The 24,846-nt window shown below is 40.7% G+C and overlaps 1 protein-coding gene across 2 annotated transcripts in view; it reads right to left on the bottom strand.

The window, feature by feature from the left end:
• Nucleotides 1-24,624, bottom strand: part of MCCC1 (methylcrotonyl-CoA carboxylase subunit 1) — a 64,863-nt gene extending 40,239 nt beyond the window's left edge. Inside the window, exons 1-7 of one of the 2 annotated variants that reach the window (XM_030862615.3) lie at nucleotides 24,436-24,624; nucleotides 21,785-21,831; nucleotides 18,838-18,974; nucleotides 15,702-15,797; nucleotides 3,468-3,589; nucleotides 2,683-2,830; nucleotides 2,479-2,600 (exon numbers count right to left, since the gene is read on the bottom strand). In XM_030862615.3, the coding sequence (XP_030718475.1) occupies nucleotides 2,479-2,600; nucleotides 2,683-2,830; nucleotides 3,468-3,589; nucleotides 15,702-15,797; nucleotides 18,838-18,974; nucleotides 21,785-21,831; nucleotides 24,436-24,524 (761 nt within the window). In that variant the 5' untranslated portion in view covers nucleotides 24,525-24,624. The remainder of the gene's footprint in view (nucleotides 1-2,478; nucleotides 2,601-2,682; nucleotides 2,831-3,467; nucleotides 3,590-15,701; nucleotides 15,798-18,837; nucleotides 18,975-21,784; nucleotides 21,832-24,435) is intronic. The other variant, XM_070045476.1, reaches the window with a different exon arrangement.
• Nucleotides 24,625-24,846: the final 222 nt, after the last annotated feature.

Genomic DNA, 24,846 nt, shown 5'->3' with positions numbered 1-24,846 from the left:
CTCATCTGTTCCTTTTCTCGTCCAAAGTCACATGCAGGACCCATTACATAATTTATGGATCCACTGCAAAATGAAAATGCAGGGCCCCTTTTAAAATGTTATTAAGAATTTTAAGATGCCTCCACGGGGTATTAAACCAAATATGGACCCTTCTGAGCTTAGGGCCCTGTGCAACTGCCCAGGTCACATGCCTGGGAAATGGGTCCTGGTCTCATGATTCATGTGTGTGTTAGGTCAGGAGCTGGATCTGAGTCTTCTGCTCATGAAGGTGCTATACAAGGTCAGTTACTGGAGGCCCTGGAGCAGCCAGACAGGCATCAGCAGGCAGACGTGACTCTGAGAACTGGTCGATACTTCACCTTCTGGCCCTGTTTCTCCATCTGTAACAGGGATCATGATACCCTCCCACATTTTTAATCCCTCTAGAATGTGCACTGAATATGAAGTGAGGAAGGAATCTGATTTTTTTTTTAATTCTCTAAAATAGTACACTTTGAAGATTGTTATCTATCCCAACCTTTCAGATAAGCTCAATAGTTCTGATCAGATTTATTATATAATACATCTTGATTTCTACTTTTCTCAGTTATCAGCACCATCCTGACAATCTTCTGGTACTTCATTAACTCAACAGATAAATTACTTAGCAGAATATAAAATAGTGATTATCATGATATTGAAATGTTATTACTAGAAAACACAGAAGAGAAATATGTAGAAATGCTAATACTTATATTAGGAGAATGAGCTTATGACTGACTTGGTTTTCCATCTCTTGTATTTTCCAAGTTTGTAATGTATTCATCTTATTTCTATATTTAAAAAAATATTACTGATGCCTATCATGAAGAAAATAATGCCAGGTAATATATATGGGAAAATAAAAAGAAAGAAACTACCAGGTCCTTGATTCCCAGGAGCTTCCCAGGTATTGAGAGTATAAATTACAATGTGAGGTAATATTTAGCTAACATTTCACAAGTAAAGAATCTACATCTTCAAAAATGTTGCAGGCGTTGAGTTACAGTCACTGAAATAGCTAGCTGATGTCTCCACGACAATTTTAACTCAAGAGTATGCCAATGCGGATAGTTAGCCTATCCTTTACTGAAAGCTACTGTGGAAAGGAACCTTCAGTTCACCTTAGAACTTCCTCCATTTTTGCCTTATTTCCCACTAATAGGTGGCATACGTTGTGCTCTCCTAATCAACTGGCCTATTTTGAGATTGACTTTTTTGTTTTTTTTAACTATCACATTCTAAATGAATTTTAATTACTGTGCCATGCTCAGGGACAGTTCTAAGTTTTGTAGGGCTTGAAACAAAAACAATTTGGGAGCCCACTTTAAGATGAGTACAAAATTGGGTACAGGTTCTTCAAAGAGGTTCATGCAAGAGAAGGGCCTGAAGCTTTAGTTCATTACCTTCAAGGTAAATCTCTCTCTGGTCATGGTCCCCAAATGAATTTTTCTCTATAAAGTCACTTGACTTACAGGTTTATGTGTGTGTGTGTGTGTGTGTGTGTGTGTGTGTATTTAACACAAAATCTATGAAACAAGAAGCTTTTATAATCAATATCTTATTTTAAGCAATACACATGAAAATAAAATTCCTGATAATAAAATAAATTAGAAATCCACATAGTATCTGCTATAGTGGTACCCAGAGAAGCAGTTTGGTGTGGTCACTTAGAGTGTGAATTCTGGAGTCAAACTGCCTGGATTCAAATCCCAGCTTCACCACTTCCCAGCTGGGAGACGTCAGGCAAGTCAGATGACCACTCTGTTGCTCAGTATTTTCACCTGAAACATGGGAACAGGGTCCACCTAATGGGATTGTTGCAGGAATTAGACTAGAAATAGAAGGATAGCAAGATTATTACTTAGTATATGTAAAATACTTAGAACCTGGCACATGGTTAAGTGCAATATAAGGATGAGCTATTAGTATATTTGTTAACATATCACTTACAATTCAATTTGGCTAACTATTACCATTTTCTGAGCATCTCAAATGATGCTTTATCTGTAAGATAGAGCTTAGTTTCTTACAAGAATTTTTTTTTATTTTGAAAAGACTCTAAATTCCATCAACAAGAAATGAATTGAGGACTTCCCTGGTGGCGCAGTGGTTAAGAATCCACCTGCCAGTGCAGAGGACAGGGGTTCGATCGCTGGTCCGGGAAGATCTCACATGCCACAGAGCAACGACGCCCGTGCGCCACAACTACTGAGCCTGAGCTCTGGAGCCCGCAAGCCACAACTACTGAGCCCACGTGCCACCACTACTGAAGCCCGGGCACCTAGAGCCCGTGATCCCCAACAAGAGAAGCCACTGCAACAAGAAGCCCGCGCACCACAACGAAGGGTAGCCCCCGCTCGCTGCAACTAGAGAAAAGCCCACGCACAGCAACGAAGACCCAACGCAGCCAAAAATTAATTAAAAAATTTTTGAGTCAGAAAAAAAAGCTGAACCCACCTTGGTGTGTCCACAAACTTCTCAATCAGCATCCCATCATCATTGAAAGACTTCTTAGCTTCCCTCCGCGCTGATTCTAATTGCTCTTGAAATTCTTTTTCGGATCTAATGATCCTCATACCCTAATATGGAAAGATAGTTATGACTACAACATAAGTGAAACAGATAGCCCAAAATGGAAAACACGAGCATGCGCAATCTTACTTTTCCTCCTCCACCACGGATGGCTTTAATCATGACGGGGTAACCGATTCTCCTAGCATGCTCTTTCAGGCATTGGTCTGATTGGTCCTCACCGTGATAACCTTCCACAACAGGCACTCCAGCAGCAGCCATGATGGATTTGGCTGTGCTTTAGAATAAAAAAACCAAGATGTCTTAAATCTATGGATTATTTCATACAAGAGAAACACAAATACTTCCTAGTCTATAAAATACAATGGAAGTTTAAAAATAAAACATTCCATAGGTAAAAGGACTATAGTCTGAGACAACAAATATTAATACAAATGTTAAAATATCTATTAGTTTTCTCAATCCAGTTTTCATGTGGTAGCTCATCCCACCTTGTTTTTAATCCCCCAAACTGATTAACATATTGATTAGAAACACTAATTAGTTGAATATTTTCTGTAACTCACTGTAGTGGCAAATAAATAACTTTTGCCTATGATGACAAAAGGGTATAATTAACATGTCTATTATAGTTAAAACAAACCATTTCAATTAGTCTTCCTATGGTTGTATTTAAAAGATATAAACTTGGGCTTCCCTGGTGCGCAGTGGTTGAGAGTCCGCCTGCCGATGCAGGGGACACGGGTTCGTGCCCCGGTCCTGAAAGATCCCACATGCCGCGGAGCGGCTGGGCCCGTGAGCCATGGCCGCTGAGCCTGCGCATCCGGAGCCTGTGCTCCGCAACGGGAGAGGCCACAACAGTGAGAGGCCCGCATACCGCAAAAAAAAAAAAAAAAAAAGATATAAACTCATACCTCTTTATACCCATGTCTCTAATTGCTGATGAAGGAGGACCTATAAAAATAATTCCTTCTTGCTTACACAGTTCGGCAAATTCCATGTTTTCTGAGAGAAAACCATATCCCGGATGGATAGCCTAGAAAGGAGAAATGAAAGGATAAACCTTCTTGTGCTCCCCTGGCAGACTCTGATGCAGGTGATGGAATCCTCCTCTGGGGAGGCCTCTCCCTATACTGGTGATAGGTATACTATGGTCTCTATCAGAATATGTTTCTAAAGAGGGGTTTCTTTAGAACTTTAATACTAAAGTTCTAAAGCCTTACCCAAACCAGAAATATCTATATTTCTTTTCATTATGGTAATACACACATCAAATTTACCATTTTAACCACTGTTCAGTGTATAGCTCAGTGGCATTAAGTACATTCACAATGTTGTGCAACCATTACCATTATCCATCATCCCCCAAAGAAACTCTATATCTATTAAATAGTAATTCCCCATTCCGATAACCTCTATTTTACTTGCCATCTCTATGAATCTGCCTATTCTCCGTACCTGATAAAAGTGGAATCATACAATATTTGTCCATTTGTCTCTGGCTTATTTTATTTAGCATGATGTTTTTCAAGGTTGATCCATGTATCACAATTTCATTACTTTTTATGGCTGAATAATGATCCACTGCAGGTATATTCCACATTTTGTTCATCCATTCACCTGTTGATGGACGTGTGGATTGTTTCCATCTTTTGGCTATTGTGAATAATGCCACTATGAACACTGGTATTCAAATACCTGTTTGAGTTCCTGCTTTAAATTCTTTTAGGTATTGGGTTGGCCAAAGAGTGCCTTTGGTTTTCAAGTAAAAATAAAAGACACATTTTTCATTTTTACCATGAACTTCATTGAACAATGTATTCACCGTTTTGTTCCACTACCTTCTGCCATTTTTCAGACAACTTCATAATTCCATCTTCCCAAAACTTTTTATCTTTTTGAGCAAAGAACTGTTCCAGGTGCCTTTTACAGTCTTCCAGGGAATTGAAATTTTTTCCATTAAGAGAATTTTGTAAAGACCAAAATAAATGGAAATCCGAAGGTGCAATGTCTGGTGAATATGGTGGATAAATCAGAGCTTCCCAGCCAAGCTGTACAGTTTTTGCCTGGTCAACAAAGAAACATGTGGTCTTGCGTTATTCTGACAGAAGATTATGCGTTTTCTGTTGACTAATTCTGGATGCTTTTCATAGAGTGCTGCTTTTAGTTGGTCTAATTGGGAGCAGTACTTGTTGGAATTACTCGTTTGGTTTTCCAGAAGGAGCTCATAATAGAGGACTCTCTTCCAACCCCACCATATACACAACATCACCTTCTTTGGATGAAGACCGGCCTTTGGTGTGGTTGGTGGCGGTTCATTTCACTTGCCCCACGATCTCTTCCATTCCACACTATTGTACAGTATCCACTTTTCATCACCCATCACAATTTGTTTTAAAAACTGAACATTTTCGTTACGTTTAGATAGAGAATCACATGCGAAAATATTTTTTTTTTGCTTAACTTATGTGGAACCCAAACATCAAAGCGATTAACATAAGCAAGCTGGTGTAAATGATTTTCAAGGCTTGATTAGGATATTCCGAGTATGTCGGCTATCTCCCACATGGTATAATGTTGATTGTTCTCAATTAATGTCTCGATTTGATCGCTATCAACTTTAACTGGTCTACCTGACAGTGGAGCATCGTCCAGTGAGAAATCTCCAGCACAAAGTTTCGCAAACCACTTTTGACATGTTCAGTCGGTCACAGCACCTTCTTCATACACTGCACAAATCTTATTTTTGCATTTCAGTTGCGTTTTTACCTTTCTTGAAATAATAAAGCATAATATGCCGAAAATGTTGCTATTTTTCTTCCATCTTCAGTATTAAAATGGCTACACAAAAATTCAGCAATTTTGATAAGTCTTTTTTATTTATTATTATTTTATTTATTTATTTATATATTTTTTTGCGGTATGCAGGCCTCTCACTGTTGTGGCCTCTCCCTTTGCGAAGCACAGGCTCCGGATGCGCAGGCCCAGTGGCCATGGCTCACGGGCCCAGCCGCTCCACGGCATGTGGGATCTTCCCAGACTGGGGCATGAACCTGTGTCCTCTGCATCGGCAGGCAGACTCTCAACCACTGTGCCACCAGGGAAGCCTGATAAATCTTTTTTAAATGACGCTGATATGACAGCTGTCACATACAATCTAACAAAATTGTTTCAAATGCAGTTAAAGACAACTAAGTGCTACTAGAGCCACCTTACAGAAAAAAACGAATGAAACTTTTGGCCAGCCCAGTATACATGAAATGTCAAGTAATATCAGCAAGCAGGAGTAAAGGGCTTCAGAGTGGTAAGGGGAGTGGGTGGCTGTTTGCCGTGTCTCCATATAAAGCTGGCCTAGAACTGAAACCACGTATCCAAAAGCTGAAAAGAGCACCCTAGCATAATATTAACTCATTTAGCTTCAGGTCACTATCTGCCGATGCTACCTTTCCAGAAAAAAAGCTAAGAAGCAAACAAAAGTTCATAGAGTACTAAAGTCTATATATACTTCAGTGAAAGAGGACCCCCCCTCATATTTTAACCTAATCACTTGCAACTTACTCAGAGTTTTAAGAAATTTATTTACTTGGCTTTCTAGGCCACAGAAGAGGAAAATCAGTAACTGAATGACAGCAAGTCTGCTATGAGAAACATGCTGACAGTGAAAAGGGAGGAAACAGAGGAAAGCAAAAAGGCTTAAATGGTTTAGTGAGGAATAAGGCAACTCTCCAACTTCAATAGTTCTGAGGGCATTTTTGTTCTTTTAAAATAATAATTAAGTATGTTTAATTATAACCAAGAGAATGTAAAAATAAAAAGCGTATCCAACCCTATTTCAAAATAGTTATGTCCAAAGAACATTTCAAAATAAAAGCAGTAAGCTTCAGATGTCTGGGAAACTCATGTGAATAGAAAAACCCACATCTTAGTGACAGCAAACAGCAAAATGCTAGATAGTGAATAAAATGCTAAATAATCACATTTTGATGTCAGCCTGGAGTTTTGCTCCTTTTAAACCAAAGTTTAATTTTAGTCATTTTTCATGAAATGTCAAATACTATTTATATTAGGCAAAGTAAAACAGGTCTACATCCCAGTCCTCCCTGGTTTTTTAACAGCTTTTTTAAATGTATGCTTTACAATGCATAACATTCACTCATTTCCAGTTTGATGAATTCAGCAAATTTATACAATGTGCTGTAACTGGACTATAAATATAATCCGGTTTTAGAACACTTCTACCAGAAGTTCCTATGTACCCATGTGCATAGATGATCAATCCTTGCTCACAGAACGAGGCAACTACTGACCTGCTTTTTCTCTCTATAATTTCGCCTCTTTTAGAGTCTCACACAATGGAACCATATAGTCCGTAGCCTTATATGTATGGCTTCTTAAACTTAGCATAATTTTCTGTGGCTCACCCACAAACAAAAAATGAAATACTGGTGCATGCCACAACATGGATGAATATAGCACATTTATTTACAGATTGTATGGATATACCATATTTTGTTTTTTATTAATTTGGATTTTTCCCAGTTTCTGGCTATTATGAGTAATGCTGTTATAAACATGCATGTACAAGTCTTCGTTAATTTTTCTCAGCAATGTTTTATAGTTTTCAGTACATAGGTCTTGAATTGCTTTTGCTAACTTTATTACTAAGTATTTGATTTTCTTTGATGTTATTACAAATGTAACTGTTTCCTTAATTTCATTTTCAAAGTGTTGGTTGCTAGCCTCCTTTCTTTTGGAACAGATACTTAATTTGACAGAACCCTGATTAACTAGATAAATACTCTCCCTTCATAACTAAGAAGAAAAGCTGCTGTCTCCTTGCAAAAAATAATATTCAAACACATTATGGGAATGGCCTCAAGAAGTTTAATTTCTCTTAGGGTGAACACTTTAATATATCCAAACCACAGTATCCTCGAGCATTTGAATGGATTAAAAAGGAAATCTAGGGTTTCCCTGGTGGCGCAGTGGTTGAGAGTCCGCCTGCCAATGCAGGGGACACGGGTTCGTGCCCCGGTCTGGGAAGATCCCACATGCCGCGGAGCGGTTAGGCCCGTGAGCCATGGCCGCTGAGCCTGTGCGTCCGGAGCCTGTGCTCCGCAACGGGAGAGGCCACAACAGTGAGAGGTCCGCGTACGGCAAAAAAAAAAAAAAAAAAGGAAATCTAACAATACTACTATTACCAGCGGGCTAATTCCAAGCCATCAGGCATGTATCTAGCTGCCAATTCACCCTGGTGGATCACAGGATTGTAAGCCTGTTTAGATTGTTCATCCCATAGGACTAATATGCCTTTAACAATAAAGACAGAAAACTGGCATCATCTCCTACCCTTAAATCTCTGCCAAAATAATTTCTTCCATGTTTTTAGTTTGTGTCTATTCGGCTCTGTGCTTGTTCAAGCATATGCACAGGTCCAAAGTTGTTATTGTTGTTATTAGCTCTGTCTTCAGCAAAAATGAGATGTGTCCTTTCCGTGGTGGAGGGGACAAGCCATACTCTTCAAATTCTTTTTTTTTTTTTTAACATTTTTTTATTTTTGGCCGTGTTGCGTGGCTTGCAAGATCTTAGTTCCCTGACCAGGGATCAAACCTGGGCCCCCGGCAGTTTAAGTCTGGAATCCTAACCACTGGACCACCGGGGAACTCCCTCAAAAATTCTTTTTTTTTTTTTTTTCAAATTCTTATTACCAAGAATTTCCTACCCCAATCTGTGATTCTTATGACATTTGGATTTCCTTTTGGTCAACCACATAGATGACCAGTATTTAGTTAAATAACTTGCTATATTCATTAAAGTTATTTGTCAGTGATTTTGAAACATCTCAAACAAAGTTATTCATTCCTGGTGGCACATTAAAAGAAACTGGAGCACTTTTACAAAACATTCATGTTCAGAAGCTAATCCAGATAACTAAGGGAATAAGTGAGGTCTGGCAAAAGCTTTTCACTAAAGAATAATATACTTACAAAAAAGTACACATTGTAAGTATACAGCTTTTATAAACATAGTTTTCATAAACTGAATACACCTGTGTAGACAACACTCAGCTCAAAAAATAATCACTAGCTTTCCACCAGAGAGCATAAAGCTCCCTTCCAGGTGACTTTAGGCCCCTCCCACAGTACTGTATCAACATACTCTTTAAAAGGCTCCTCAGTGATTCTAATCTTCAGCCAGCACTTACTACTACTACCTCTTTCCCAGCCAGAGAAGGCCTGAGAAAACTGACTGTCAAGAGGACTAGCCTAATGAGCATGCTTACCATTACATCTTTTAGATTCTCTCAGTACAGCCATGTTACCAGGCAAATCACCAGAAATTTAGCTCAAGTGTAAATTTTACTCTAGCATCTATAAAAACGCCTATGTTAAAATGGCCACATTTAGAAGTCTACATGGAAACACAAAAGATCCCAAATAGCCAAAACAAACTTGAGAAAGAACAGAGCTGGAGGAATCATGCTCCCTGACTTCAGACTATACTACAGAGCTACAGTAGTCAAAGCAGTATGGTACTGGCACAAAAAGACACACACAGATCAATGGAACAGGATAGAGAGCCCAGAAAAAAATACCCACACACTTGTCAATCAATCTACGACAAAGAGGCAAGAATATACAATGGAGAAAAGACAGTCTCTTCAATAAGTGGTGGGAAAACTGGACATCTACATGTAAAAGAATAAAATTAGAACATTCTCTAACACCATATACAAAAATAAACTCAAAAAGGATTAAAGACCTAAATGTAAGACCGGATACTATAAAACTCCTAGAGGAAAACACAGGCAGTACACTCTTTGACATAAATTGCAGCAATATTTTTTTTGATTCATTTCCTAAAGTAAAGGAAATAAAAGCAAAAATAAACAAATGGAACCAAATTAAACTTAAAAGCTTTTGCACAGCAAAGGAAACCATTGCCAAAACTAAAGACAACCTATTGAATGGGAGAAAATGTTTGCAAATGGTATGACTGATAAGCGATGAATATCCAACATATATAAACAGCTCATACAACTCAACATCAAGAAAACAAACAACCCGATTAAAAAATGGGCAGAAGAACTGAACAGACATTTTTCCAAAGAGGAAATGCAGATGGCCAACAGGCACATGAAAAGATGCTCAACATCACTAATCATCAGGGAAATGCAAATCAAAACCACAATGAGATATCACCTCACAACTGTCAGAATGGCTACCACCAAAAAGAACAGAAATAACAAATGTTGGCGAGGATATGGAGAAAAGGGAACACTTGTACACTGTTGGTGGGAATGTAAATTGGTGTAGCCGCTGTGGAAAACAGTATGGAGGTTTCTCAAAAAACTAAAAATTGAACTACCATATGACCCAGCAATTCCACTCCCAGGTATATATCTGAAAAAAATAAAGACACTAATTTGAAAAGATACATGCACCCCAATGTTCATAGCAGCATTATTTAGAATTGCCAAGATCTGGAAGCAACGTAAGTGCCCATCAATAGATGACTGGATACAGAAGATATGGTATATGTATACAATGGAATACTACTCGGCCATAAAAAAAGAATGAAATTTTGCCATCTGCAGCAACATGGATGGACTTGGAGAGTGTTATGTTAAGTGAAATAAGTCAGACAGAGAAAGACAAATACTTTATGATATCACTTATATGAGGAAATCTAAAAAATACAAGAAACTAGCAAATATAACAAAAAAGAAGCAGGGAATTCCCTGGCGGTCCAGTGGTTAGGACTTGGTGCTCTCACTGCCGGGAGCCCGGGTTCGATCCCTGATTGGGCAACTAAGATCCCATAAGCCATGCTGCGCGGCCCAAAAAAAAAAACAAGCAGACTCACAGATATAGAGAACAAACTAGTGGTTACCAGTGGGGAGAGGGAAAACAGAAGGGGCAAAATTGGGGTAGGAGATTAAGAGGTATAAACTATTATGTATAAAATAAGTTACAAGAATATATTGTACAACATGGAGAATATAGCCAATATTTTGTAATAACTGTAAATGGAACATACCCTTTAAAAATTGTATTTGTATAAAAAGAAAGAATTCTACATTTTTGGCAAACTTCTTTCAAAATCATTATGCACATGTCATTCAATGTCCTTTATTACTGGGGTCCCCAACCCCTGGGTCACAGACTGGTACCAGTCCCTGGCCTGTTAGGAACCAGGCTGCACAGCAGAAGGTAAGCGCGGGGCCAGCGAGCAAAGCTTCATCTGTATTTACAGCCACTCCCCATTGCTCCTGTTACTGCCTAAGCTCCACCTCCTGTCAGATCAGCGCCGGCATTAGAGTCTCATGGGAGTGCGAACCCTACTGTGAACTGCGCATGCGAGGGATCTAGCTGGGGAGTGGCTGCAAATACAGATTATCATCAGCAGAGAGGTTTGACTGTACAGAGACCATAATAAATCAATTGCTTGCAGACTCATATTAAAACCTTATCAGTGGGCTTCCCTTGTGGCACAGTGGTTAAGAATCCACCTGCCAATGCAGGGGACGCAGGTTCGAGCCCTGGTCCGGGAAGATCCCACGTGCCGCGGATTAACTAAGCCCATGCGCCACAACTACTGAACCTGCGCTCTAGAACCCATGAGCCACAACTACTGAAGCCCTTGCACCTAGAGCCCGTGCTCCACAACAAGAGAAGCCACCGCAATGAAAGAGTAGCCCCCATTCACCGCAACTAGAGAAAGCCCACACAGCAACGAAGACCCAACGCAGCCAAAACTAAATAAATAAATAAATAAAATTTTAAAACCCCCAAAAAACCCCTATTGGTGAGTGGCAAGTGAAAACAAGCTCAGGACTCCCACTGATTTTGCATTATGGTGAGTTGTATAATTATTTTATTATATATTACAATGTAATAATAATAGAAATAAAGTACACAATAAATGTAATGTGCTTGAATCATCCCCAAACCATCCCCCTACCCTGCATCCGGTCTGTGGAAAAATTGTCTTCCACGAAACCAGTCCCTGGTGTCAAAAAAGGCTGGGGACCGCTGCTTTATTAGAAGGATCAATATGATTCTTCTTCCAAGTCAAAGTGAGGGCAAGGTTTGCTCCCTTAATTGATAAATATCCTCTTATTAAAGAGCCCTGTAAATTGTAACCCACCAAATTTCCTTTTTGATCAGGGCTGCCAGGAAGAACTAAAGAAGCTTTCCTTGGCCTAAGTTTTCTGACTTAATTCCAACCACTATGCCCCAATAATAGTCCCATATTACTTATTTTTTGTTTTTATCTTAGTCTTAACCACTATCTGTAATGTTGCAAGTCACCTCAAATCTTGAATATCCAGGCAAAACGTGTGAAAATTATTTACTCTTTTCTCATTGTTTGTGTTATTAACAGAACATCTAACATAATACTAATCCAGATAGACAGAGTTCACAAATTCTCCAGAATTAACATATCATAAATTTGCTAGAGTCGTTACTTAAAGACATAGGTAATAGGGCTGAGAGTCAGGATACTTTTAATTCTTTCTCTTTCAATGATGAGATGAGTTTTGCTTTCAAAGCACCTGAGGACCTTGAAAAAATGCAAATTATGCATAAAAATGTAAATTACAGTGGGCTTGGAGTGTGGCCTAAGAAGCTGCATTTCTACCAAATGATGCCATGGACCACACTTTGAGTAGTGAGACTAGACGATTTTGAGTATCACGTATCCTGTGCATTTTATATTTGTAAAATGGCGGTAATAATACTGTCTAATGTAAGCTCAAACATGCGATAAGTACAAAGTGACAATTATGTTAAAGTCCCTGGATTCCTAAGGGCCTTTTACTCCAAATGATAACTAAAAAGCTTTAGAAACAAGCATATTTTAAATACCTGTGTGTATAAATTAGTGCCTACATTGTTCAGTCTAGAAACTCTGATTCTAAAGAAGAGAACAAAGATGCAGAAACACATAAATACAAAACAACTGCATATATTCATTAATTCAAATTAATGACCCTCTGTGCCAGGTCATGGGAATGTTAGGAGGTAGAGAAAATAAGTCTCAGTTGTGGGTTCTTCTCTTAAACAGAGCACAATTGAGTTGAGGAGTCATGATATGCATTAAAATTTTTAAACAAGAAAATGGCTAATTAAGTATAAAGATGACTGGAACAGGAAAGCAAATGCTAAAGGAAAAGGGAGACATCAGTGTGACTGGAGTCAAGAAAGTAATTGTAAGAGGCAGGAATTCCAGTCCCAGTGAAGGGCAAGACTGCTGCAATTGACTCCTAATTATTCTGCCTGCTGTGTTTGTTACCACCCCACCTTTGCCCCATCCCACTAGCCTATTCCCCACGGGCAGCCACATGATCTTATTAAAATATAAATCAGATCACCTCCCTCCCCTGCTTAAAATCCTCCAATAGCTACTTAGAATGAAATGCAAACTCCTTACTAAGGCCTATAATGCTCTAAATGATGCTGCCTCTACCACTCTCAACTTCATCATCTACCACCTTCCTCCTGTGTCAGTTGGTTTTCCAGCTCCAAATCCAACCTTCCATACTGAGTTAGTTTGGCGACAGGGCCCTGCAAATTACTGTTCTTGCCACTTGGTTTCCTATCAGGTTCCACCAGCAGGGGTCACTGTAGGGAAACTGGAAGCCAGGGAAGCTTCCTGTTCTTCCACCCTGGGCAGCAGCAGTTCCTGTGTTTAGTCTCTCTTGGAACTTCCAGAACCAGCCTCATTATGCTCCCTGCAGCCAGGTAGGGCCCCTCCATAGAGAACTGAGCAAGCGCTGCAGAAGGTCCTTCCTCCAACCTCTTCCTCAGCCCAAGGGGTCGTTATCAGTATCTGTAGTTTTATCATTAGGTAATTTCAAAATACTTTTTTCTCTTCTAGTCCTCTAACACTGGTAGAACTAATCCCTAAATTAATCTCCCTCTGTTGAAATATCTAATGGAATTTCAGTTTTACTAACTGGATCCTGAATGACGCAGCCCCTCATTGCCTTCACTCCATCCACACTGAATATTTTTGTCCCTTGAACACAAGTTTATACTCATCTCAGCGTCCTCCCATGTGACTGAACCTTCCTCGTCAAGTGCTTCATATGGCTGGCTCCTTCTCATCAGGCAGGTCCCTGTTCAAGTGTCACCTCTTCAAAGAGGCCTCCACTGATCACACTATTTAAAAGCATTTCCTAACCAGTCTTTACCCCCTTATCTGGCTTTATTTTCTTCCCACCACTTATAACATTCCGAGTTATATTAGTTCTTTACCCATTTAAATATTGGGTTGGCCCAAAAGTTCGTTCAGGTTTTTCCGTAACATCTTACAAACAAACTTTTGGGCCAACACAATATTTATTTTCTGCCTCAACTACAAGAGTGTAGCTTCAGACATAGGGTATAAACCGTGTTAGTCATTGCTGCATACATGCTTTCTTTTTTTTTTTTTATACATGCTTTTTAAAAAAATATTTATTTATTTGGCTGCATCAGGTCTTAGTTACGGCACGCGGGATCTTCGTTGCGGCATGTGGGATCTTTCGTTGCGGTGCTCAGGCTTCTCTCTAGTTGTGGTGTGCAGGCTCCAGAGTGCATGGACTCAATAGTTACGGCACATGGGCTCTAGAGCACGTGGGCTTAGTTGCCCCATGGCATGTGGTATCTTAGTTCCCCAACCAGGGATCGAACCTGTGTCCCCTGCATTTGAAGGCGGATCCTTTACCACTGGAAGTCCCTGCATACATGCTTAGAAGCTGGCACAAAGGAGGAGACCAAGTAACGTTTGTTGAGTGAATAAATGCATGAATGATATGAGAAGGAGGAAAAGAGCATTTCCAGCACACGGAACAATATAAGCAGATGCCTAGAGAAATAAGCATGATGTGTAAAGACAGAGAAAAGTTCACTGCAACCATTAGAAACAAGTGACGATGAGAAATAAGTTTTGACAAATACTGGAAACTCTTAAATGCTAGGCTGAAGAGTTTGAACTTTATCTTGTAACCACAAAAGATTTACTCACTAGGGAATAGAATGAGAAAGGGGTGAAGTTATTGAGGAAAAAAAAAAAAGAGCAGGTGGTAATAATGAAACAAGGGTTTAAGAAACATCTGTCTTACATCTGTCTTGCAGTAAAAACAACTGCTAGCAGTTATCTATCTAGCACAACTCATTGGACGGGCAAGAGATTTAGAAGTAGGGAAACCAGCTGAGAATCAGAAATCCAGATAAGAGATCATAAGGTCTGGCTGTGTGATTAAAAAGAACAACTTCTGGAGACATTTCAAAGAAAGATTCAACACAAGTTGGTTCCTATTTTATTTTGAAGGATGACAGATACAGTAACAGCAAACTTTTGAGTCTGGGATATTGGAAAACAGGGAGCGGGGCCTTAGAATGAGACTGGGAAGTCAAGAGGGAAAAGGATTTCTTTCTTGATTCTATTTTTCCTTGTAATTTAGAGCACCACCTATTTCTCCCAAAGAATCCAATGTTCCTAGGATCTGGCTTTGAAGGTAGAAGAGCTGAATTCCCTCTTAATTTAAATTTGTAATTAAACCCTCCCTCCACCTGTTTCCCCAAAGATCTAAAGTGCACAGGACTCAGTAAGACGGTAGCGTGGCTGAGGAGTAAGAAGCGACACGCCTACTTTACAATAACCATCCCATAATCAAATGTAAAAATCTTGGAAACAGCTAAACATAGAGAACGAGTTCTGTAAATAATAAGCAATTTTGTGTACCTGTACAAAACTTATTCCTTGGGGCTTCCCTGGTGGCGCAGTGGTTGAGAGGCCGCCTGCCGATGCAGGGGATACGGGTTCGTGCCCCGGTCCGGGAGGATCCCACATGCTGCGGAGCGGCTGGGCCCGTGAGCCGTGGCCGCTGAGCCTGCGCGTCCGGAGCCTGTGCTCCGCGGCGGGAGGGGCCACAACAGTGAGAGGCCCGCATACCACAAAAACAAAAAACCAAAAAAAACCTTATTCCTTTTGCTATGCAAATTTCTTCTTTTTTGGGGCCATACTACGTGGCATGTGGGATCCTAGCTCCCCAACCAGGGATGGAATCTGCGGCCCCTACATTAGAAGTGCAGAATCCTAACCAATGGACCACCAGGGAAGTCCCTGCAATGCAAATTTCTTCATGACTCTTTTACCTGTGCAGCGGAGATCTTGGCCACTTGAATGATTTTCTCCATAGAAAGGTAGCTCTGCTGTGAGGGAGCGGGGCCGATGGAATGTGCTTCATCTGCCTGTTGAAGGAATATTACATGCTTAAAAGACCACACAGCTGGTACACACTAGTACACTATACAGAACTGCTGCTGGGTCATCTTATTATTATAAATAAAAATGCTGGCTCCTAAGAACAATGCAAGAATTGAGAAACACAAGCAGCAGCTCATGTCTATGTTATAAAAATAAGCCAGTTTGGAATCTTTCGCAGGAGGAGGGTACCAAAACTTGACTTTTATGTATAAAACACACAGAGTGAAATTAAAGTGCCTTGGGTTAGAAGGCAAGAGGCATTGGTCACAGTATTAATATTAGCAACAATAGTAACCTTAAATGTAGTTAATGCCAAAAATGTACAATTTGACAAAAGAGACAAAATATACAACAGACGTATACAGTAAGAAATAAAAGTTTCCTTAAGTTTATATAATTATTAGAGTATGATAATACCCCTTCTATACATTTATGAACTATTTTTATATTGTCCCTTAAAACTTTCATATAATCATAGCACCCCTTGAGGCAGACCAGATACACAATATCATTCATTCATTCAAAGACTTACTGAATGCCCACTATGTGCCATGCTTTGAGGTGAAGCTGCCTATACATCAGTAAATAGGACAAGTGTCTCTGTCTAGAGGAAGAGACAAACATCAAACATACATTCACACACTTAATGACAGCTGTGATAAAGGCCAAGAAGGAAAAACAGAGGACACAATGCAGGTAAGAGGAAGAGGATCAGGTTCAGTCTGGTCAGGGAAAGGCTGGGAGGGAAGGTCAAGGGGCTCCTTGACCTGGGACCTGGCCAGGCAAACAGGAGGAGGGGGTGGAGTTCGGAACAGGAATGGAGATGGGGGCAAGCCTCACTGGCAGAGAAAACAACACATACGAACGTCCTGGGGTGGGAAGAAATCTGGCTCATTTGAGGGACTGAAGGAGGCTTGTGTGGCTGGAGCAATGAATAAGGGGTCAGGGACCAGACATGTGACCGGAAGACAGGGGGATGCAGATTTCAGAGGGCCTTGTGGGAGGTTAAAGCTTTGGATTGTCTCCCAAGGGGACACATGATGAGACTTTTTAAAGTGTGTCTTTTTAATTTAAACTTTTAATTCCACAATACACAAATCCATTCTCATTCTAAAGACTGTGAACAATAATACAGAAGCAAAGGAGTCCTTTGGCATTGCCCCTCTCCCTCACTCTAAACTCCTTCCAGATATAACCTCTATGATCAATTTGGGACATACCTTTCCATATCCACATTCTTATTTATTTGAATATATTTATATAAACATACAACAGTTTTAGTTTTTGTTTTTACACCAATAGGATCAAACTCTAGAGTCATCTTCTGCAATTGCTTTTTTCACTAACAGTATGTCTTGAGAGCTCTTTCCTTGCTAGTACACACGTCTACCTCATTTTTTTATAACAATTGCATAATGTTCCACAGTATGAAGGTACCATAGTTCATTTAATCAGGTACCTCTAAATGGACATTTAAGCTGTAATGGCAAAAGGATGCCAGCAGCATCTTGTGCATGCCTCTAGGTGCACATATGTGTGAGTATGTCTCTGGACAGAGATCTACAGGAGTGTTTGCAGGGCTGGGTGAAAGATATGACATTTTAATCGCTCCTGGTTAATCATCCCTTGAAATGGTGTCACTAATATACATTTCCATCAATAACCTAATTTCTAACCACATTAACCAACACTGAATATTATCCATCTTTTAAATTATTGATAATCTGGAGGATGATAAAAAGGTTTAAAGCATTTAAAGCATAGGAGTAACATGAAAAAAATCTGATTTTTAAGCTATCAGTCTGGCTGAAGTGTAGAAAATATTGTGGGAGGGGGTCAAGGGTAAAGTAGGGAGACCACATACAAGGCTACATACAGCATTTGACCAGGCGAAGATGACAGCGGCTTTGACTTAAGGTGCAGGTGGAAGACGGCAGAAAGAAGTGGAAAGAAATGTTTGAGAAGCAGAATTAACAGCAATTGGAGATTGTCTAGATGGGGAAGGGGGAAGGATGTAGAGACAGGAGGAAGATAGGAGATATTCAAAGACTTCCAGATCTCTGGCATTATTATTTTTATGAGCGATGGTGTTGCCACCTACTGGGTTAGGGAAGTCTGCAAGAAAAGCATGCTCAGTACAGATGAAAGGTGATGAGTTCAATTTCAGACATACTGATTTGGTGCCCATGCAGGTGGAGGTGTTGAGTGGGAGGCTGGATAGACATGTATCATGTTCAAAAGAAAGTCTGGGCTAGAAATAGACATTTGGAAGTTTTTAGCAAAGCCACAGGACTTGATGATATGATCTAGAGTGACAGTATACAGTGAGAAAAGAAGAAAATGGAAGATTCTTAACAGGGGAGAGGAGAAGGACTCCACAGCACAGGAAGACAACTAGCCTTGGATGGGAAGAGGACAGATGCAGATGCAGCGAGCAGATTCTGTGGCAGGAAGCTCAATTCTACGTCCTCTGTGACTCAAGATCATCTGCTGAGAATAGGTGGTAGAGGGAGAGTCAGAGGTTGGAATGGAGCAAAACTGGTTTGAGATAGTCCCCGCACAGAATTCAAGGGAAAAGTGGCAGTGTGGAAAGCCCAGGTGAAGCTGGTTATAATTTTACAGTTAAGTAAAGGCTCAGAAACATTAAATGACTTGTCTAAGATCCCTTGGCCAGTAACTGGTAGTTGCTAAGACTGACCTCGATCCTTCTCCTGGTACATCAGGGATCTGGATGTGCGCCACTGACAGTGTGATCTGTGGGTCAGCCACCTTCTCTGAGCCGTTTTAACCAATCCTTGATGAGACAGGACCTTGCCTAGAAGTCACTAGGCACACAGTGTAGTTCCACTGGTGTTACGTTTGGAAAAGGTTCCCAAGATAAATTTTTAGTGAGCAGTTTAAACTTACCTACTTAGACACTGTTAATACTAGCAAATATAAACCGTCAACAAAGAAGTAAAATACTGACACAATAAACAAATACAATCACTTACAAAATTTGACTTCCAGTCTTTAACAACGTACCATGTCAACATGCATGGAATTCCTGTCGGCCTCACTATAAACAGCCACAGACTGTACACCCATTTTTTTGGCTGTTCGTATCACCCTGCAGGCAATTTCTCCTCTGTTTGCAATGAGGACCTTGGTAATGTTTCGTCCTGTTTAAAATACCATGAAAACCATATACAAATGTTACTGGGGAATTAAGGAATGAGAATGCAAAATATAGTTGTCCCTCAGTATCCATGGTGGACTGGTTCCAGGACCCCTGCAGACACCAAAACCCACAGATGCATAAATACTAATACTATATAAAACAGTGTAGTATTTGCATATAACCTACCCATGCCCTCCAGTTTACTTCAAATCATCTCTAGATTACTTATAATACCTAATATAATATAAATGCTACAGGGACTTCCCTGATGGCACAGTGGTTAAGAATCTCCCTGCCAATGTAGGGGACATGGGTTCGAGCCCTGGTCCGGGAAGATCTCACATGCTGCATGCACCACAACTACTGAGCCTGTGCTCTAGAGCTCGCAAGCCACAACTACTCAGTCCATGTGCCACAACTACTGAAGCCTGTATGCCTAGAGCCCATGCTCCGCAACAAAGAGAAGCCACTGCAATGAGAAGCCCACGTGCCGCAAGGAAGAGTAGCCCCTGCTCGCCGCAACTGGAGAAAGCCCGCGCACAGCAACGAAGACCCAACGCAGCCAAAAATAAATTAATTAATTAATTAATTTTTAAAAAATGCTACATGAACAGTTGTAAGTACAATGTAAATGCTATATAAATAGTTGCCGGTGCATAGCAAGTTCAAGATTTGCTTTGGCAACTTCCTGGAATTTTCAAATATTTTTGATCCTTGGCTGGTTGAACCTGCAGATGCGGGACCTATGGATACTAGAGGGGCAAATGTAAATATTCTATGATATTAACTAGGTTATAAACATTTGTTTTGGTAAAATCAGCATAACAAAGCCTCAAATAACCATTTTAGCTAATATCAGTGCATTTCTTTTCAATGTCCAATATTTGTAGATGTTGCTACTTGTGTAGGGTAAAGTTAGACCTTTGCAGAGATAGGGTCACTTTAACTTATAGTGTCTCTATTGTCTTTATTGCAGATTGTCTCTCTGGGTAAACCAAGTTATCTTCTTTGCCTTTCCTTTTTTTTTTTTTTGTTTGCTTTGGCTGCACCAGGTTTAGCTACGGGACTCAGGATCTTTGTTGTGGCATGCGGGATCCTTTGTTGCGATGTGCGAGATCTTTAGGTGCAGCGTGCGCACTCTTAGCTGTGGCATGCATGTAGGATCTAGCTCCCGGACCAGGGATCAAACCCAGGCCCCCTGTATTGGGAGTGTGGAGCCTTAACCACTGGACCACCAGGGAGGTACCCCCTCATTGTGGGTTGTTTTTTTTTTAAACATCTTTATTGGAGTATAATTGCTTTACAATGGTGTGTTAGTTTCTGCTGCCTTTCCATTTTGACCTCGATTAGAATCAATGCCAGTGCGATCAGATCAGGGAGAGCTGTTAATAAGCCTTTAGAAGTCATGAAATTCAAGATACTCTTATTAACATAAATTCTTACTCAGCTTTTTCAATTTAAAATAAAAAGATGCTTTGTTATGTCAAAGATCAAATTACAATAGCTAAAAAAAAAAGCAGTTAATAATAACTAAATTTTAATACCTATTTTCTATGCCCCAGGTCCTCTGCTAAACACTCAGCTTGGACTTAAATCCTCACAATCATCATATGAAGTAGAGGCTATTATTATTATCTCAATTTTAAAAATGAAGATATTAAGATTGAAAGAGATACTGCTTTCCTGAAATCACAGAGCTAAAAAAAATGGTAGCTCCAGGATTTGAACCCAGGTTAGCTTCACTCCAGAATGTGAGCTCTTCATCACTCTGCTCCACTGCCTCTATCCCTCTGTACACAGGGGTATGTGGTTCTTGCAATATAAATGAATACTGCACCAGTTCACTGGCATCAGTGTCATATGACATGTTATTGTATTAATAAATAAAATACACTTCCATCATCACACATGAAATAAATGTTTTTGACAGTTTATAATATTTATTTTTCTCAAAAAATAAAGTTTTATATAATTTTAAAGTATGTTTTTTGGGACTTCCCTCGTGGTCCAGTGGTTAAGAATCGGTCTTACAATGCAGGGGACACCAGTTCGATCCCTGGTCGGGGAACTAAGATTCCACATGACACGGGTCAACTAAGCCCGTGCGCCACAACTGCTGAGCCTGTGTGCTCTGCAGCCCGTGCGACACAACTAGAGAGAAGCCTGTGCACAACAACAAAGAGCCCACACGCCGCAATGAAGGATCCTGCGTGCCGCAACTAAGACCCGACACAGCCAAAAAATAAATATTTTTTTAAAAAGAGAAAAAGCTCAGCATCGTTATAAAAAACAAACAAGCAACAAACAAAAAACTATGTTTTTCAACAGGGATCTATAGAACCCAAGCTGTCACAAGGGGTGCTAGGGTGAAGCATGCATGTATATGTTGGAGGAGGGGGCTACACTCAGTCAACCGGAAGTTACACTTTTAAATGTTTACAGTTGGGAACTCCAGGTAACACTTTTTTTGAAATAAAAAAAAATTCCTGCTACTTGAAAGAACTGTTTTCAAGCACTGATTTAGACCATCATATTTATGCTTTTTCCATTCAATACACTAAAGAGGGTCAAACAAATAACAACATAAACATAAAATGTCCTTAACTATTTACCTATATAGACTCAAAAGCAAGAGAGATTTAACATAAGAGGTGAAAACCATTGACTCAATACTAAGAAAGTAATCATGAAAATTCAAAACTTTAAAAGTATATAAAAACTAATTCTATTATGCACACATTAAATAATTAAACATTTCCCTTTCTTACTTCATAAGCTGAAACAAGGCCAGATCGAAGAGGGTGTCAGTACCTGTGGTAGTTGCATACTTCATGGCTCTTTGCTTCCAAGTCCATCCCCTATAAAATGAATCCAAATGGAATTATGATTAAACAGGATATGTAAGATCTGTCATTGTTCTCTCAAAAGAATCTCAATTTTTAAAAACTTGCAACTAAGTCTAGATATGACTTTAGTTACATTTAAACCTTAAGCCTACAGAGTGATTCAATAAGATTTACTTTGTGGGAAGAAAACGAATCTAGAAATCAAAAGTTACGGTTCTGGCTGTTCTCCCTGGTACTAAGTGTCCTTGAGCAGATCACCTAACCGGCTCATTCCTGAGGCTGGCAAATGACCACGGAGTTAGAAACAATTAGAAAGCCAAGGTACTTCAAGATCATCCAGTTCAGCTTGTTTTCAAACTTTTTTCACCAGAACCCAAAGTAAAAACTATGTTTGACTTCACAAGCCAGTACACACACAGAAGTTTCATGAAAGAAAATTTCCCCTATGTTTCGATAGTTCCTGTTCTATTCCATTTTATTAAATAAAATGTCCTGGGAAGACCCACAGCTTTGGTACTTGAGTTCCACAAGATGGTTTTCTCAGGAGGCTACTGCTTTCCCACATCTTTCCAATCAACTGACCTCGCTTTCTTGATCTTCAATGGGGAGGTGGGGAATCACAGCATCTTCCCATCACAATCTTCAGATACGCTTACCAATAAGATTCAAGGCCTGTCTTGGGCAATGTGTCTATAAAATGGCTGCTTCTTGGTAAATCCAGCTTAAGACTTTGATTCAGTTTTAAGGACACTGCTGAACTAAAGTTTTCTTCTGCCATTTTCCAGTGAAAACCAAGAGACAACCACCTCCCCCACACACCACTTAACTATAATCTTCTATCCCAGCAACGTTCTGATTGGTCTATTCCATTTTCCACCATTATCTACACTACAATTTAAAATGGCTTAAAAAACATTAAGAAGTTGCTTCCATGCGATTATTCCATCCTGATTCAAGAATTTCTATACCAGTTTCTCCTCGTTTTTAAAATTCCACCACTAGACTAGATTTCTTTGCTGAGTTACTACAAAATCATGACACAAAAAGACATGTAAACACCCTATATACTGATAAGATTTTAATTCTACATGCCATTAACAACTCTAACATTTTCCAGGGTGACAACCACTTGAGAATGGTTCTATACATAATAGCTAAGATTTGAGAGGGAGAGGGAAGTGAGAGAAAATGGGTCTGTGTAATATCCTGAAGAGCCCTGGAAACCTAAGAAAAGAAAAATCAGGAGAAAAAGAAGAGCACTAACATTGGTTTCATCAACTGTCATATTTTGCTCTGGGGCTAGTCCTACAATTAAGTAACTGAAAATCTACATCCATAACAATAACTTTTGGACAATAAAAGCAATAAAAAAAAAACTTAAGACAGGGCTTCCCTGGTGGCGCAGTGGTTGAGAGTCCGCCTGCCGATGCAGGGGACTCGGGTTCGTGCCCCGGTCCGGGAGGATCCCACATGTTGCGGAGCGGCTGGCCCCGTGAGCCATGGCCGTTGAGCCTGCGCGTCCGGAGCCTGTGCTCCGCAACGGGAGAGGTCACAACAGTGAGAGGCCCGCATACCGCAAAAAAAAAAAAAAAAAAAAAACTTAAGACAAATCATTGAGTCTGCAAAGGCTACATCTATGGATTGATTCATATGCATCAGATTCTGTTTAAGCCTCTTTACATTAATATTAATTCATTTAATTCGCACAGTCTAAGGCACTAATATTATCTCTTCTAGGGATAGTATCATCACCTCCTCCTAGGTAAAGAAATTGAAGCACTGAGGATAGTAAGTAACTTTCTCAAGGTTACTCACACACCCAGAGTAGCAAAGCTGAGACCCCTGCCTTCTGAGTGCAGAGTCTGTGCCCTTCAGCACTAAGCTATACTGTGTTTCCAGAATGATGGAGGAGGAGGGAAGAGAAGGCAAAGGAAGCTAAAGAAGCTTGCTACCTGGAAACCTGAGGGTGTCTTCACTGCCAGTAATTGTCTCCGAAGCTTAAAATCTGAAACTGATCTGGAGTCAGGTTAGTTAGAGTGAGCCATCTGATAGCTTTGTTCAAATGTGTGTACAAAGCTGTTGACAAAACCTCTCAGCTCTCCGGAGACAAATTTGCTTTTGTTAACTTGATTCATTTCAGCAAAGGGAAAGAACTCCAAGAGTCTTTAGCATCCTGGGGCCATTTCTTACCACTAGTATAAACTAGGGCAAGTCTTTGACCCCTTCGGACTTCACCAGAAGCGGGATCATAACAACGCTCCCCGAAGAGGGAATGCAGTGAAAACACAGTGTTAATGATTAGGAGCTGTACAAGCGTTATTCTCGCCCCTATGGCGAGGGGAGCATGGAGACGGCAGGCTCAGCTCCACCCCTCTCCCACGCCACAAAATTGGACAGAATGCTGAAGGCTGGATGTGTGGAAGGGAGAAGAAAGTGTGTGTCTCCCTCCCGATGCCGAGACTGAAAGCAGAACGTCCCCCGGCCTGGGCTGGAGTTTTTCTTCCGTCCTCCCCTCCTCCCTCTCTATCCTCGGTCCCTCCGCGCCTCTCACACGCCGCACGAGTCCATTCACCCCGGGCCCCGACACTGATCCACCGCCCCTCCACCCGCCGTTACCTCGGCGGCAGCAGCAAACTTGGGACTCGCTGCCATCGGTTCCTCTCCGCCGCCACCAGCACGACCGACAACGCAGAGGCCGCCGCCATGTCCCTGCAGCCCCGTCACTCTCCGACGCTTAGACACAGCAGCTGTGCTGTGTCCCACTCACTGCAAAACCTTGCCTCCGCTCTGCAAGCCTGTTGTCCTCCGCCGGCCACCGTCGAGGTCAGAGCCAAGCAATAGGTGAACCGAAGGGGTGGTGGGGGCGTCTCCACCATAACCAATCAAAGAACAGAGCAGGGCTTGGGTGACGGCGATTGGCCAGTCTGTCCGCGTGCCGCGGGGGTGCGGTTCCCGCTCCCTCCTCCCCTTGCGCCAACCAGAGGAGGGGTCGGCTGTGTCCTCAGCCTTCCTTGGACTCGGATCGCT

The sequence above is a fragment of the Globicephala melas genome, chromosome 4 (assembly GCF_963455315.2).
Source record: "Globicephala melas chromosome 4, mGloMel1.2, whole genome shotgun sequence".
Taxonomy (NCBI): Eukaryota; Metazoa; Chordata; class Mammalia; order Artiodactyla; family Delphinidae; genus Globicephala; species Globicephala melas.
Note: the sequence above shows the minus strand (reverse complement) of the source record. Positions and strands in the feature narration are given on the sequence as shown.